Genomic DNA, 14667 nt, shown 5'->3' with positions numbered 1-14667 from the left:
CAATGTAACTCAAAGAATAATGATCCAGAGAAAGTAATATCTCTGAGGCTACTAGTCTTGATAAGATTTGGAAATGTACCTTAAAAACATGTACATGCATATAAGTTTGTGCACGCAAAAATAAAACATACAGACAGAAGGGCTGCAAAGTTAAGTAACTTGGGTGGAATTAATCTCACCCACTGTTTCAGTGCTTAGGTCTTGCATAACCAATCTCCCTCGTTTATGTAAGTTGAGAGAGTCCAAAATCCAAAAATCAACTCTTACCATCTGGAAATTATTAAAATCAGTAACCTTCTGGCCAGATCTTCTCTCCTTCCCCTGCTCTTACTAACTGTGGGGAAAGCCTTGACAAATCACATTGAGTATCTAACTCTTAGGTGGCTAAAGCTAAGTGAGATCAACTCTACCTTAGGAAATATTTGGCATTTTATGTAGATGAATTGAGTTTTAAAACACAGAATATAATCGTTCTCAGTTTAAACTTAGCCTTGGAGGTTGCTGTTTCTATTTTAGGCCTGGAGAAGGGCTTCAGTTTCTTTTGCATACTCCAGGATTTCTAATGAAAGAACACTACCTTTTCCCCTCAAATACTGCCTTGCTTATGTACACTGTGATAAACTTACTTTTTTTTTCCCCCCCATAATTTTCTAGACTTCTCAAATACAAAATTCATCATGGAACACCATATGGATACCCACGCAGTTGTCACACAGCTGTCAGCTTCTAGTATTTGAGATGGCATAGCTAGTAACCTGTTGCCTTCATCCCCCGTGCATACCAGAACACTGTGGAATGAGACTCATCTGTGGTTTTTGTGGGTTTGCAGCTATTTCTGAATTCTCACCATTCCTCTGCTTTCAGTTAAATTGGGTTCCACTAAAATTTTAATGTTCACAGATTCATTTATTTGTTATGCTGGTTTTAACACTAACTTCTGAGTTGAGGTGCCTTACCCCAGTTTTCTTTTCCAATCTGTTTTCAGGCTGCATTTGTCTGCCTTCTTTTCCCAGTTTCTTTAGCCTTCCCAGTTTCTTTAGCCTTCCCAGTTTCCTTAGCTCTTCACTCTGCACTTTTTTATCCTCTCTCCCCACATAGTGTTTCCAGTGTTTGTGATCATAAACTCAGTGAGATCATGACACTTTTCCTTCCCCTTTTTCCAAGAAGTATTTGTTTGTCATGCTTGGGCAAACTTTCACAGTGAACTTAAATTCTGTCTGGTTATCCTTTTTTTTTCCTCCTGGCTCAAAAGTACATCTGTTGTGTGTGAGATCTAAATGTGCAATATGTTAGTCTTACTGGCAGGGGCAGTTTTTGCTAGAAGAGCTTTTTTTAGTCTTCCCAGAATTTCTGTGATGTTTAGACTTTTTTTCTCCTTATTGAGATATAAGTGAAAATACACTGATCTTGCCACGACTTTTTGGATGCTGAGGAAACTGTCTGAAGTAAGTCCACAATCTCTGTTTCTCAATTTAGCTCCAAAGTTGAAATTTCATCTGCAGAAAATGCTATTTTTATGAAAACTTAGCTGCTACTTCTTCTTCATCTGTTAGTAGTAGCAGAAGTCTTCCTTGGATGCAGATTCCTTTATTTCTACATGTATGTTCAGCTTCTCAAGTTAGCTAAATTACCATGCAACCTGTGTAGAGGCAGCCCTCCTGTTCCTCCAACCTCTGCAGCAGTGATCAGGAAGGTGTTGAGGTATGAATTTTGCATTCTGTCTTTCTTTTAAGCAGTTTGGAATAAATTTTAATCTTAATGCGTTTCTGTGAAGAAGAGAAATCTCTGAAAGGAACACACTTTGAAATGCTTCACAGAGAAAAATGGCGGTTTTCTTAGGAGGCAAGAATTTCTCTCTTACTATCCAGAGAGTGCACTGTTTGGATAATCCCAGACAAGAAAAGCCTTTTTTTTTCTCTGCAAACCTGAATGGAGAAATTTTGAGAAGAAATTAAGGTCTCCACTGAAATACTCATCATTATACAGATTAAAGAAAAAGCTTCTAAAATTTGATTTGCTTTGGCAAGAGCGTAATGTCAGCAAAACTGTTTCTTGATGAAAAGGACCTAGAGAGCAAAAAGATGTCTTGTAAATGCCACAAAATCATTAGGGGCAGAGGAGGGTATTGTTTTCTTTCCGTAATACTGTTGTCTAATGTGAACTGAGGCTTGAAAATTCAAGTGGCATTTTCCTGTTGAAATTTATCCTTCCCTGGAGCACAACACAAAAAATATTCTCATTAAGGATCTGGAATAAGTGAAAGGGAATGACAGATTCTTAGGGTTAATGCAGACATCTATGAAATGTTTCATAGCCAAACCTAACAATGAGCTGACACCAGAATACCAAAGGTGATGGTTACATTAGGTAACACCTTTTAGGTACCAAATTGCATGAAGAAGACAGTGTTACAGTATTATACTATTTTGTATGCCCAAAATGTGAGGAGGAAAAGTTCTCAGTTTAAAAAAACTTCCTTTTTTTTTTTGTTTTGTTTTGTTGTTGTTGTTTGTTTTTTGTTTTGTTTTTAATTGGAGGCACTAAACATAAAAGTTCTTATCTTTGGGATCCTAGACAGTAAGACCACTGTAACTTAGGCTTTCCCCCAGATGTGGAGAGCTTACCATTACTAACTACTTAATGTATTAAAACCAAAAATAATCTCTACCTTGGCTCTTGCTTTTGCTCCAGAACAGATCTGGAATGGCTGCTTGGTATCCAAATAAGTAATTGCCACCTCTGGTTGTTTAAGGCCCACTTCAGAATACAGAGGAGTTGTTGCTGCCATTTGCACATGAGAGGTGTTAAAATCAGGGCAAACCTTGTCTCTGCTTTTTCAGCATGGAAGTGACAGTAGCTGCTGCTATGTTTAGGTGTTTTTCCTTCAGCTCTGAGAGACATTTTTTTTTTCTAAGATAGTGTTAAGCCAAGTAAACGAAGTTTGAGAAATCCTGTTGTAGCTTGTACACTGAAATAAAAATTTAGTTGGTATATAAAAATACGTAGAATTAATAGTGGTGCTTTATGTTGGATGGTTGGATGGATGGATACAGATATTTCAGAAAAGATGGGCTCAAAAGAAAGAGGAGTGAAATTTCCCCTTTTGGGAAAGAGTGTCTCAGATATATGGTGATATTTTCTGGGATGGTTTTATGGCCCACTCTTAAGGAAAAAGTGGGTCATAGCAGCTGGATAACAGTGTGGTTGAGACCCTGTGGTTCAGTTAGAGGTGGGAAAACTCAAAAACAGAAACTGTGGCATTATATTGAGTCTTGGTTGTAGACCACTTGATCACAGTGAAAAAATGGGCACAGCCTTCTTTACACAGCTGATGATGTTTCTGAAGCACTTGTTTTTTAAGGGAGGAATTCTGACCCTTGTTTTCAAGAGGGGACTTTAACTTCCGTGGAATTTCCTGGACAAGCAGTGTGGTGGGATGTAAGCAGTCCCATAGATTTCTGGAGGGTATCATGGAAAATTTCTTGATGCAGGTGATGGAAAGACCAGCCAGATTATTAGAATAACTGGCTACAGTGTTTGCAAAACAGAGGAGTTCATGAGTATATTGAAAAGAAAATGTTAGAAAGTGCAGACCTTGAACAGAGAGTATTCAAAACCTGATAGGTGGAGATTGCAGGGGATGCAGCTCTAAAAGGCCTCTCTGACAATCCCATGTGAATGTTGTAGATACTTCAGCAATCTTAAGTGCTGCCAGACACCCATATTTGGGCTACTGAATCATGGCTGGAGTGGCTGATCAATGTAGAACTCTTAGAAGTCTGAGTACACAACTCACATACGGGGTATGAATATAGGTGTCTTAAACTGAATTCCATCTGAAGAGTTTCAGCCTCAGGAACCTGCTTTACAAGTTTGCCTTTGGTTCACGGTAGGTCTTGTTTTACAGTTTGAAGAAAATGCCTGTCACATGGTTGATGAGAAGAAAGACAACCCCCAAAAATTTAAAATGTGGAAGTACCAGATAAAAAATAAATTGTATCCACTGCAGAAATAAAGATTTCAAAACTAAAGCTTGAGAAGTGATAAACTTCAGAATTTCAGCCAATCATGCTGAAACTATTTTGACTCTGAGACTTAGGATAAGAAGGAGGACTGAGGATTTTGGCACTAATACGTTTTTTTAAAAACAACTAACGAACCAAAGTAACTTTTTTCTAATAAGTTCTTCCTGCTCTTGAGTTACAAGGTGCCCAGGAAGGGAGCATTGCATTGTAATAACAAAAAAAATTTAAGAGATACAATGTAATTATAAATGTCTTGTTGGCCTCTGAATTTATGGAGTCAGTGATATCTTAGTGGAAGCCGTGAAGGTAGTACAGTTTGCCTTTCTACATTTTCTACACTTGTATTACACGTGTCAAGATTATGCTATAAAAAGTAATTAAACAATGCTGGTATCTGCCAATGCAGTATTATGCAATTTATAAATAGCTTTCATTTTCACAATTTCCAGTGTTAACAGACCAAAAAAACCCCCAAAAATAGAACTGGAAGAAGATGAGGTTTGAAACTGAAATTACTATTACTGACATTCCAGCATTGGAAGAATTTTATAGACATTTACTGAATTTGGTTTGTTTTGCTTCCATGGTTTGGATTAAACAATACTGTCAAATTGTAAAATTATATGGATTAGTGCTACAACTAAATGAAATGAAACACAGATTATTTTAAAAATTGCTACAATAGTACCAGTTTATCATGAAAAGCTAGAATAGCTACATTTATAGTGTTTAAAGCTGTTTTTTTATTCCAGATCCTTTTCATTGCATTATTGTACACATTTTTTGGAGATGCACATTTAATTTCTTGCTTGGAGATAATTGTGAATAAATATAAAAATTCTACTTGGAACAATGGAAGTTCTGATGCTAACCACTATCACCAGCCCAATAGTTAGTAGAAAATACTGAGTGGGTTCACTTCCTTTCAAGTGTTTGTTTCAGGGTAGTATTTACACCCTAAATTAGTAAGTTCTTGGAGAATGTAAAATGCATGCTTTGTAGTGCACTCCTTAGGATTCAGGTGTGCCTCTTTACAACTGCTCAAAGCAGAATCAGCTACAGCATGTTGCTGCAAATCTCATCCTGGTGCATTTTGAATGCCTTGAAGGCTATTCAGAATATCCCTAGAAATGGGGACCTCAAAATTGCCAGAAGTGCCTTCCAGCCCCAACTGTGCTGGAGTAAAGTCCCTGCAGTCTGGAGAGCCCCTGGCATCATCATCGTTGTCACTCGAGCCTGCCACTGGGGCTGGAGCCCCAGCCTGGGAGCCCATGGACACAGATGGGCCACTCATTTGGCTTATGCATTCATCTGATAATTGGATGAGAAATGCCTGCTGTTTATGACTCCCTTCACTTGATTTATAACAAGATCAGTAATGCAAGCATTTGCTCCTGACATCTGAACAAACACTAAAGTTGTTGCAAGTATTTCTGAAGGATGTAGATAAAGAAATCAGAGAAACTTTCAATCCGTATGCATTTTTTTTTTAAAAAAAAGTCTCTTTCCATCATTACCCCTACTTACTGGTAATTTCCTGTCAAGGATTTCGGCCATTTCTTGTGCTTCTTTCCCCAGAGGGAATAGCTGAGCCTATATGGCTGTTCCCCTTGAAAATCTTTTAGAGTGCTTTAAGCTTTCCTTCATCCTCTTGTTCTTCCTCAGGAGACAGTGTGACCATCTTCCCTAAAATGGCATGTATAGAACTCTTTGTTCCATTAGGAGTCTTCCCTGCACTTAGATGGCTAGTAAATAACATTCTGCTTTCAAGAGATAAAAAACTGATTTGTGATGATTCACTCTAGGTGCTTCTTTTCAAGTAAACTCTAACATATATGTGTTGGAAAAATTCTAAGCAATTTTCCAGTAAATAAAGACATTGTGATAACTCAGACATACTGTTCTGTCATTATTTTCCAAAGACTCTGTCTCTTCCTAAAAATAAATAGGACTTTTAGATTAGGAAGAAATTTCCTGGAAATTCTCCTATGCTAAGAGTTATATTGCTTAGATGAACCAAGTGTGGGGGTTTTAGCTGATAAACAAAAGAATTGCAGTTTTCTCAAGGGAGAAATACAAGGTTGAAACAGTGAAGCATCTCTTGAGGGAAATTCTCCAAAGTTTTTTAGGTGTAGAAGAAGACACAGTATGACTTGTACTTCATATTGTCAAACTGTTAGAAAAAAAGAAATTGCATGATCTTGCACATCTCTCTCTCTCTCTAGAGAATATTTTAAGGTACTCCACTAGATTTTGAAAGTAATTGCCAGCAAAATTGCCAGCACATAATATCAGAAATGTTGAGACAATAGGAAGCTGTATTCTAGTTGTAGTACTGTCTAAAAGCAGTAGTGGTAGAAGGCAGAGTGGAAATGGAGTCCGGACAGTGTCTGGGCAGTGACTTAAGGACCTGGCAAAATTGCAAGTAAGTGATGTCTCAGAACGTGCATTGCTAGGTTTAGTTTAAAAACTTGCATAATTACAAATCTCACATTTATATTACATTGACCTGACTAAAATGCTAATATTTTATGTTCTTGTTTTGAGAGTAAATTTGAAAAATTTCTTGGTTGGGTTTTTTGGGGTTTTTTAAGCTTTGTTTCAAGCAACTCATGAAAAATTTTTTTTTACCATCTTGTAATGGTTTTCTGGGCTTTTGTTGCCTTGCGGATGACTGCTTAATGTTCTGTGATTTACTAAATTCAAGATTATTGAAAAATCTGTTCTAAGTACTTTAATGTTGTAGAACATATTAATGTTTATGCAAGTCAAAGTAAAACCGTACTACTTGGTTCTGAAAAGACATGAGCCATTGGATATGTTTGGCTGAATTTTGTTGAATTTTTAAAATGTGTGTCTTTGTTGTGGCAAACTAAATTATATAAATGCAATAATGCATTGATGAGGACCAAACAGATTATTGATCACGTCTAAATAATTTTTATGACATGTAAATGTTCCCTGGGAGTAGAGAATGTGATTCATTTAACTTTTTCTAACAGAAATTGAATTTGGGTTTAAACTGCCTCACATTTGTACAGATGGAAATGATGAGCCCATCACAGAACAAGCCATATCATACTTTATTATTTCACTTAATATATCAGCATAAAACCCTGATGTGATGTACTTAAGAGTGCTTGAGTAGCACCGCCTGAGTGCAATATGCTGCTTGTGCATGGGATGTGCTCAGTGCTAACTGCTGCTATCTCTGCTCACATTTGCTGATATTTATAAACATTTGTTCTTTCAGTTGCTTAGAAATTCCATGCTTGAGGAATTCTTGTACTCATGCAGGGTGAGCCAATAAAATCATAGGTGACCGATGTAACTTTCAGAAGGTCAGAATCTTATCTATTTTTCAAGAATCTTGTTGTGTACCTGTGCTTTGTGTTATAATTTCCATGATATGCAAAAGATAAAGGAAGAAAAGTCCTAACAGAAATCTTTGCAATCAAATAGCGACAAATATTTAAAGAGATTTTTTTTTGGTAACATGACATTTTCAAGAATAGGATATGCTTTATCTTTCCATACAATAATGGTTGTAGTTCTAAGAACTTGATTTATGCTGAGCAGTAACTTTTTCCTTGAGTACTCCCATCAGGGATCTTTCAAGAAAATAACAGATATACATTACTGTGCTGTTCTGATACTTGTGAGTGTCATATAAATTTTTTAGAGACAGTGAAAAAATAGGGGACCTCTGTCCTTTAAATGAGATAAAATTAAGTGGTTTTGAATTAGGAACGATTCTAGTTTGATAGTGGCGACAGGAAACACCAGCTATGGAAATCTTGTGAGGAAACCTCGGAGAGAAACTTGTGGGTGGCAAGGAGCACAGCAGTGAAAATGCTCAGCTCTCATAGCCATACTGTCATCTGTGGTTAAATGGGCAGACAGTAAAGCATGTGTTTTCTCCAGAGGCAATTCCCACACATATTTTGAATTTTAGGAGCCCTAATCTGAAGTGATCTGTCTCTCCAGGGCTGGAGGTACCCTTTTCCCATGAACATCTCCTTCCTCCTATCACTGTATTTATATGTGAAGGAAATAGAACTGATTTTTTTTATTAGCCTTTTAAAATATATTTTCAAGTTTGAACATGAAGAGACATTTTGCCCCACATTAGACACATGTAATCATGTAGTCTGAATAACCAGTTTCTGTACATCCTTGACTTTTACACAGTTTTTTGAGTAATATTCCTTGGTTGTTGTATGTTTAATTGTAAAATGGTATTCTTCCTATAGTTTTATGACATAGAATGCTTCTAATGTATATGCTCAATAATCAGAGGTAATGCCAGCGTTAAGAGAGATTTGACTTCTGTGTTTGCAAATTTGCTATTGCTGTAAAGTCAAATATTGAGGCCATCATTTTTTATTAGAACATAGTAATGAGATGCTTAGTAATAAATTCAGCTGAGTGAAGCAAAATTGCACCTAAGCAAACTCAAATTCTCCTACTTCACGATATAAGCTGGTAGTAGTAAGTAGTAGAGATCAGAAGGGATTATGTGAGTTTTTTCTTTCATTGACATTCACTGAAGTCAAACACTGAATCAACTAGTACCAGCTTATCTACCTAGGTGATACATTTAATTGTCAATGACAATTTTCATGCTAGGAGTTAGATACTGAGTTATTATCTAAATAGCTTTCCACAATCAGGCTGAACACTGTTTTCAGTACTGTTCTGTTTCATAGTACAGTCTTGAAAAAACACCCCTTGAAATGCAAAAAAATACATTTTAGTGGATGACAATTCTATTTTGGATAATTCCAATTTAGCCTGTTTTTGAGGAACAGAAAACCAGATCCACAAAAGAGCTCAGGTCTCCAAAATGTCTTCTAAGTAAACATCTAAGTAACGAAGTCTAAATTCAATCTGTAAAGAACCTTTTCAGATTTCCCAGGAGTCCGAATTATCACTTTTGAATTTCCTCATTTCTCAAAGCTCTGCTTTTCTTTGAATCCCCCATTCTGTCCATCTTCTCAGGGCTCAGCAGTGTGGTGTCTGCTTTGCACCAAGTGCCTGTCAATGCTTGTTTGAAACTTCAGATTTAGCCTGCATCTGATCAGCATGTCTCTCCTGATCCAGGAAGTGTATTTTTACTACCTGTATTATATGCCTGCTGCATTCATCCACATACAAAATTTACTTATTATTTGTGTTTTCAATTCTGTATTAGTTTATATTGATGAAAATGACACACAATGGCTAATTGCATTGCACAGTCTACATGTGCTGCTGACCTGCAACATCATGCAGGCTACAGGAGACAGTTCTTGCTGCTTCCTTGCCCCAAGGAAGAATATTCTGTATACAGATGACAAATTTGAGACAATTTTTTTGAAATTTCCTCTTTTTAAAACTTTAATTTCTTTTTAAAATTTGGTGGAATCCGGACATCTAGTTCAAAATCAGTAAGAATAATGGAAATAGAGGTACAGGGCATTTCTTCTGGGTTCTTTAATTTGAAATTAGTTTTAAATTGTGAGAGGCTCCTATTTTTTATGTCACTTCGTATAAACCATTCAGTTGCTTTAGAGCATGTGAGCAAGAACTGAGAAATGTGCACTTGGCTGCAATTTTCTCTTCTTTCAGATGGAGCACCCCAGCTCTTTGGGAGGTGTTCTGTGTCATAGGGAAATTACAGTTTTTGTAAAGCAGGTGCAATGTATTTAAAAATCTATGGATAGTAATTTTAGTGTCCTTGTATCCTTGGCTTGACTGCTTCACCAGTAGCACATTCCTAGAGAATATCATTTACACAGGATGAGGTTCTCCAAGAAACCTAGACAAGAGTGTTCCTTGCTAAGATGAAACATAATGCTACTAGGGCACCTCCTTAAAGCACCTATTGTCTAGGCTCATTCTGCTGTTGTTTCATTTCAGGTTATTTAAATATTATTTGTTGGGGTTTTTTCAAAGATGGGGAAAGTGTCATGTATAACTTCTTAATCACTTATGACACCATTAATGATAATTTCATTAGTTTAATGAAATAATACAAGTGACAAAGCTTTTTAAAATAAATTTTTTAAATGTTATATATTTTTGAACTGTTCAGGTAACTTCTTCATCCCTAAGTGGGTTCCTGAGGTCTTTCTGTTCCTGTTATTCCTAGAACCACTCATGCTTTAAGTACTGTAAATATTTAGAATCCTCCAGGATGTTTGATAGCATATTTCACCCAAGACTTTGACCCAAGAGCTTTTAAAACTTAATTTCCAAAGTATTCGTATTCACTGTAGACATCAGGGTATGGCAGAGAAACTGTGTGGACTAGTTTTCTTGAATGAATCAGAATTTCTGTCTGTGTGGGGATACATGTTTCAACTCCTCTGTTTCTTTCAATGTACTTAGCTATTACTTCGAGAATAAAAACACAGCTTTTTTGTGGTAGCTGAAACATCGGAAATTTTTTATTTCGCTCATGTGAAATAGGCATGTAATAGTAATGGATAAATTTGGTTTATTTGCAAAGTGGTATATGCATGCTGTGTAAACATATGCATGTTACAGTCAGCAGAGGTTTTTGAAGACAATTAAAGTTGTTTTCTCAAAAATCTTTCTGTGGCTTAATTAGCCAGAGCACCTACCAGAAGTCAAATAAATTAAATTTACTCACCCTCTTAATGTTCCTTCATAGTCCTAGTAACTATTACCATTATTACTAGAATTGGAATTAATAAATATAACAATACTGTAACTCAGTAATAGAAATATAATTAGTAAAATAGGTTGTTCAGTTTATTTGAGACTATTCTTTCCAGGTGCTTTTATTTTAATTGGCATTAGGTATTTTACAAGTTCATGTGTTACAGTGATTTGAAATTAAAAATGAAGTAAATATTTGCGTTGCTCAGTAATTGGTTATGCACATGTCTTCAGGTATTCCAGAGTGGTTTAATTTTTATATCCAATCTGGCCTTTGTATGTTGTTAATAGTGGGATATTGCTATTTGTATTTTTTTTAAACGGTGATGTTTGGTAAAGGTGTATGAGGTAGATCCAGCTGAAGTGCTGAGCTAGCCTGTCTGCTCACAAGCCCTTACCCCGTGACTTTAAGGCTCCCTCCACATCCTGTTGCTGGAGTGTAGTTGCTGCATCACTGTATGAGCAGACCTGAGCTAGGCTATGTTTTGTCCATGTGCTAAATGCATTCCTGCTCACACAGCAGGAGAGAAACTTAAGAGAAAAATGTGACCTGTGGTTTGGTGATTAGAGAGAATGCTGAAGGAATGCAAAGGCAGGTGGACATTACAAAATTATCACAACTGTACAGTAAGAGTGGTTGAACACTGCCAAATACAATTACTGATTCCTCTTTTGAGTAGGTTTCCCTTAAGTGGACAAATTTTTAAAAAAGAGGCACAGAGAACCTACTTTCCTAATACTGTATTCTTTGTGGATGTTTGAAGCCCAAAAACTTTTGGCAGCCAAAATCACAGGTCTAACTATAAGCCTTAGCCACATACTGGCACGGTATTTTCAGTTCACCTCATAAAGATGAGCACCCGTATTCATACTGTGGTTACATAAAAGATTTCAAGAGCTTCAGAATAACTAAGAAACAACAGTCACAGGAAAAACACTTCTGAAAATTTCTCTGGTGTATATTACAAGGTGTTTAAATATCTTTTATCATTTAACTCGATTGATTTTCTGCTGGGGGTCCTAATTCTGACATATCTGCTGCATGTGGGTTTGTATTGCACATGGCCTGATTGCTGAGATATTTACCAGATTTTCAATTAATTTTTTGCACTGTGAAATTCCTTTTGTAAGCTTCTTTCTTTCTTTCTTCCTCTCAAGGAGAAAAACAAAAAGGCGAGAGAAAATGCACAACAAATCTTGAATCTTGCTCATTTCCATTTCTTTGCTTTTATTTTACAGGAGACACATGAAATTGTGGCTATCAAGAAATTCAAAGACAGTGAAGGTAATCTTCTCTGCTGCATGATCTTTGATGTCAGTAACTACATTGTTAATATCTATCCAATTAAAATGAGAAGTCTCATATAACAAGATATGATTTTAAAAATATAATGAATTATTAGCTCTGTAAATATTCAAGGCACTTGATCTTTCCTACCTTCCTAGAGACCGCATTATTATACACTCTAATTAGATAACACCTTTCTTTCTTGATGCATCTGTCTTAATATGGATGAGATTGTGGTGCTGTACGTAGTAGTAAGATCTGCTATCTGGAGATGGGATGTGACCAGAAAATGTTAAAAAGTCCTCTTGTAATAGTGACTTGCAGAGTCCTTCGGCTTTATCAGCCTTCATCTGTGAGAGGGGATCTAAATGTCAGGGCAATTTGAAGCTGTAAATGGAGGAGACTGAAAGGAGTCATTGAGAAGTTCAGTCACAGGAAGATAAATCTGGGAGCTCTCAAGGATCTGTGAAGGGAGCTGGGTGGTGAGAGAGCAGCTCTGGCCTCACTTCAGTGGGCTTCAGTCTCCTCAGGAAACTTGCTTTTTGCCCCTTCACAGCAGACCCGGGGTACTCTGCAGCATTGCTGAGTTTGCTGAGAGGGAAGAAGAGCCAATTTCTGCAAGGATCAGCATTGCTGCCAAAGAGGGTGGTGGAAGGCAGGACACGGAAATTACTCTGAGGGCTCCACGCACACATTCCTCACCCAACAGTAATAAACCCAAAGAACTGGACAAGAAAGGCTGGCTCTCTGAGCTGTGCTTGTCGGGGGGGCAGGGAATCGCCGTATCCTGCCATAGGCAACACTGGCAGCCAGCCATGAGAGCAGCTGTGTCCCTTGTGTGCATCATGAATCAGCCCTGAGCCCCAAAGGGCTGCACAAACAGGAGGAGGAGGGTGATGTGTGAGAGGAGTCACCCTGGTGTGATGTGATGCTGCTGTGGTTTGCCACATGCTGATGCTTTAGCCAAAACTTAGCAATGTTGTTTAAAGAAACAGCAGTCACTTTATTTTAGCAAATTTTTTTTTTTTGCTATCATACAGGATTGCTGGTGGCCATGAAGGTGGTGTTGGTTACAGGGGCTGTGTTTTCAGTCAGTCAGACACAGCAAAGTCTTATTTGCATCTTGTTTTGCACAGTGGCACAGTCATTTTCCCAGACACTTGAAGAGTATATTTAATAATATATTTATATTTTTATATATCTTTATTACATGTATACATTATCTATATTATATATAATATATATTTTTATATATATATCTATAAAAAATTTATTTATTTATTTATTTTTGATAAATGTTTTAGCTCTGCTGTTCAGAAATTCTGTTTTAAATTCCTTTTAAGGATATAGAAGACAGTTTAATTGTGGTGACCATCTTGACCAGGTCAAGAGAGTATCTCAGAATTGCTTTTTGGAATTTCCTGTGGCTATTCAGTACAGATCCTAGGAAGTAAATCTCTGTATTAAGCCCTAAACAGGATTATTGTATTAGCTTTACTACCAAAAAATGAAAACAAAAAATATGACATTGCCATTAGAGGTCTGGCTTTTCATGGGCATTACATAATATCAGTTTACATGACTGATGACTGCTTTTCAGATTTGTAGCTAGTTGTTTACGAGTTTCTGGAAATATGACAGAAGTTCTTTTGATGGATTTGATTCAGCCCATTTCACATCTGTCTTGTTAATATGGTAGTTCATTAGAAGTTTGAATATACTGTAATTGTTTCTATTGACATTTTTGTTTCACTGAATTTTTGCCGTTGTTTGACATATGAATACTAAATGTGCTGGAAAGTGACTGTCTTGTTATAGATGAGATTATGCAATCAGGCTGATGCAAGCCAACATCAAGCACTCAGTTTTAAAATGAAAAGATTTAGATTGCTCTAAATTATATATTTTTTTAATCAGAACATTTGTGATTATAGTATTTTGTTTTCTTTTTCCCTCCTGCTGCATTTCAATTTTTATTTTTCCCTTCTGTCTTCTGTTGATGATTAGTGTGTTTGCATGGCCAGTGTTATTTGTTCTCCCCTGCAAACATCTTTTTCCCTTGGAAAAACAATTTCTCTTCCTTGTTTCTTCCTCCTCTGTCTCTTACTGTCTTTGTGGTACATGACCTGCAACTTAACCTGACTTAGCTTTGAATTTATGCAAGCATTTCCCATTTAGTAACTCTGTTATGGATAACGGTTCTAAGATATTAAGAACGCTGTTTCTATGTGTGCATGAGCAAATTTACTGAATTAATGGATTTCATTTTACTTAATGAAAAGTAAAACCTAATATAGTCATGTTTACTTCACATGTCATTGCTGGTATCCTCTATAACCTAGTCAGTTTGTAGCCCCTTAATGATAAGCAGTGTATGAAGCGTTAATGAAGCGCTCCTCCTTTCTTGAACACCTTTCAGACAATTAAATTGTCAAATCAGTTAAATTACAATTACATTTAATTGATGAAACAGTTAAATTTCTTGGCTGCTCTGAATTAGATTCACGACTTTGTTGCATCAATACTTACTCTGCTGCCTTCTGTGGCTGCTACATTGGTTTGACATTGCTCTATTTCCTTGAAAGCCATGTGGGGAGCATACAGGACTTTAAAATATGTGCTTCAGTCTTAAAATTTGTCATGGCCTTTGGAAAATAAAATTATTTCAGAATCAAATGCATTTGTTTG

At 36.6% G+C, this 14667-nt stretch overlaps 1 protein-coding gene across 4 annotated transcripts in view; it reads left to right on the top strand.

The window, feature by feature from the left end:
• The window catches only part of CDKL5 (cyclin dependent kinase like 5), a 123800-nt gene that overhangs the window by 63110 nt on the left and 46023 nt on the right, over window positions 1-14667 (top strand). For all 4 annotated transcript variants that reach the window (XM_058860587.1, XM_058860559.1, XM_058860568.1 and 1 more), the window contains exon 4: window positions 11931-11976. In XM_058860587.1, coding sequence (XP_058716570.1) covers window positions 11931-11976 — 46 coding nt within the window. The remainder of the gene's footprint in view (window positions 1-11930; window positions 11977-14667) is intronic.

This window comes from Poecile atricapillus, chromosome 1 (assembly GCF_030490865.1).
Source record: "Poecile atricapillus isolate bPoeAtr1 chromosome 1, bPoeAtr1.hap1, whole genome shotgun sequence".
In the NCBI taxonomy this organism is placed as follows: domain Eukaryota; kingdom Metazoa; phylum Chordata; class Aves; order Passeriformes; family Paridae; genus Poecile; species Poecile atricapillus.
This window is presented reverse-complemented; position numbering and strand designations above follow the sequence as displayed.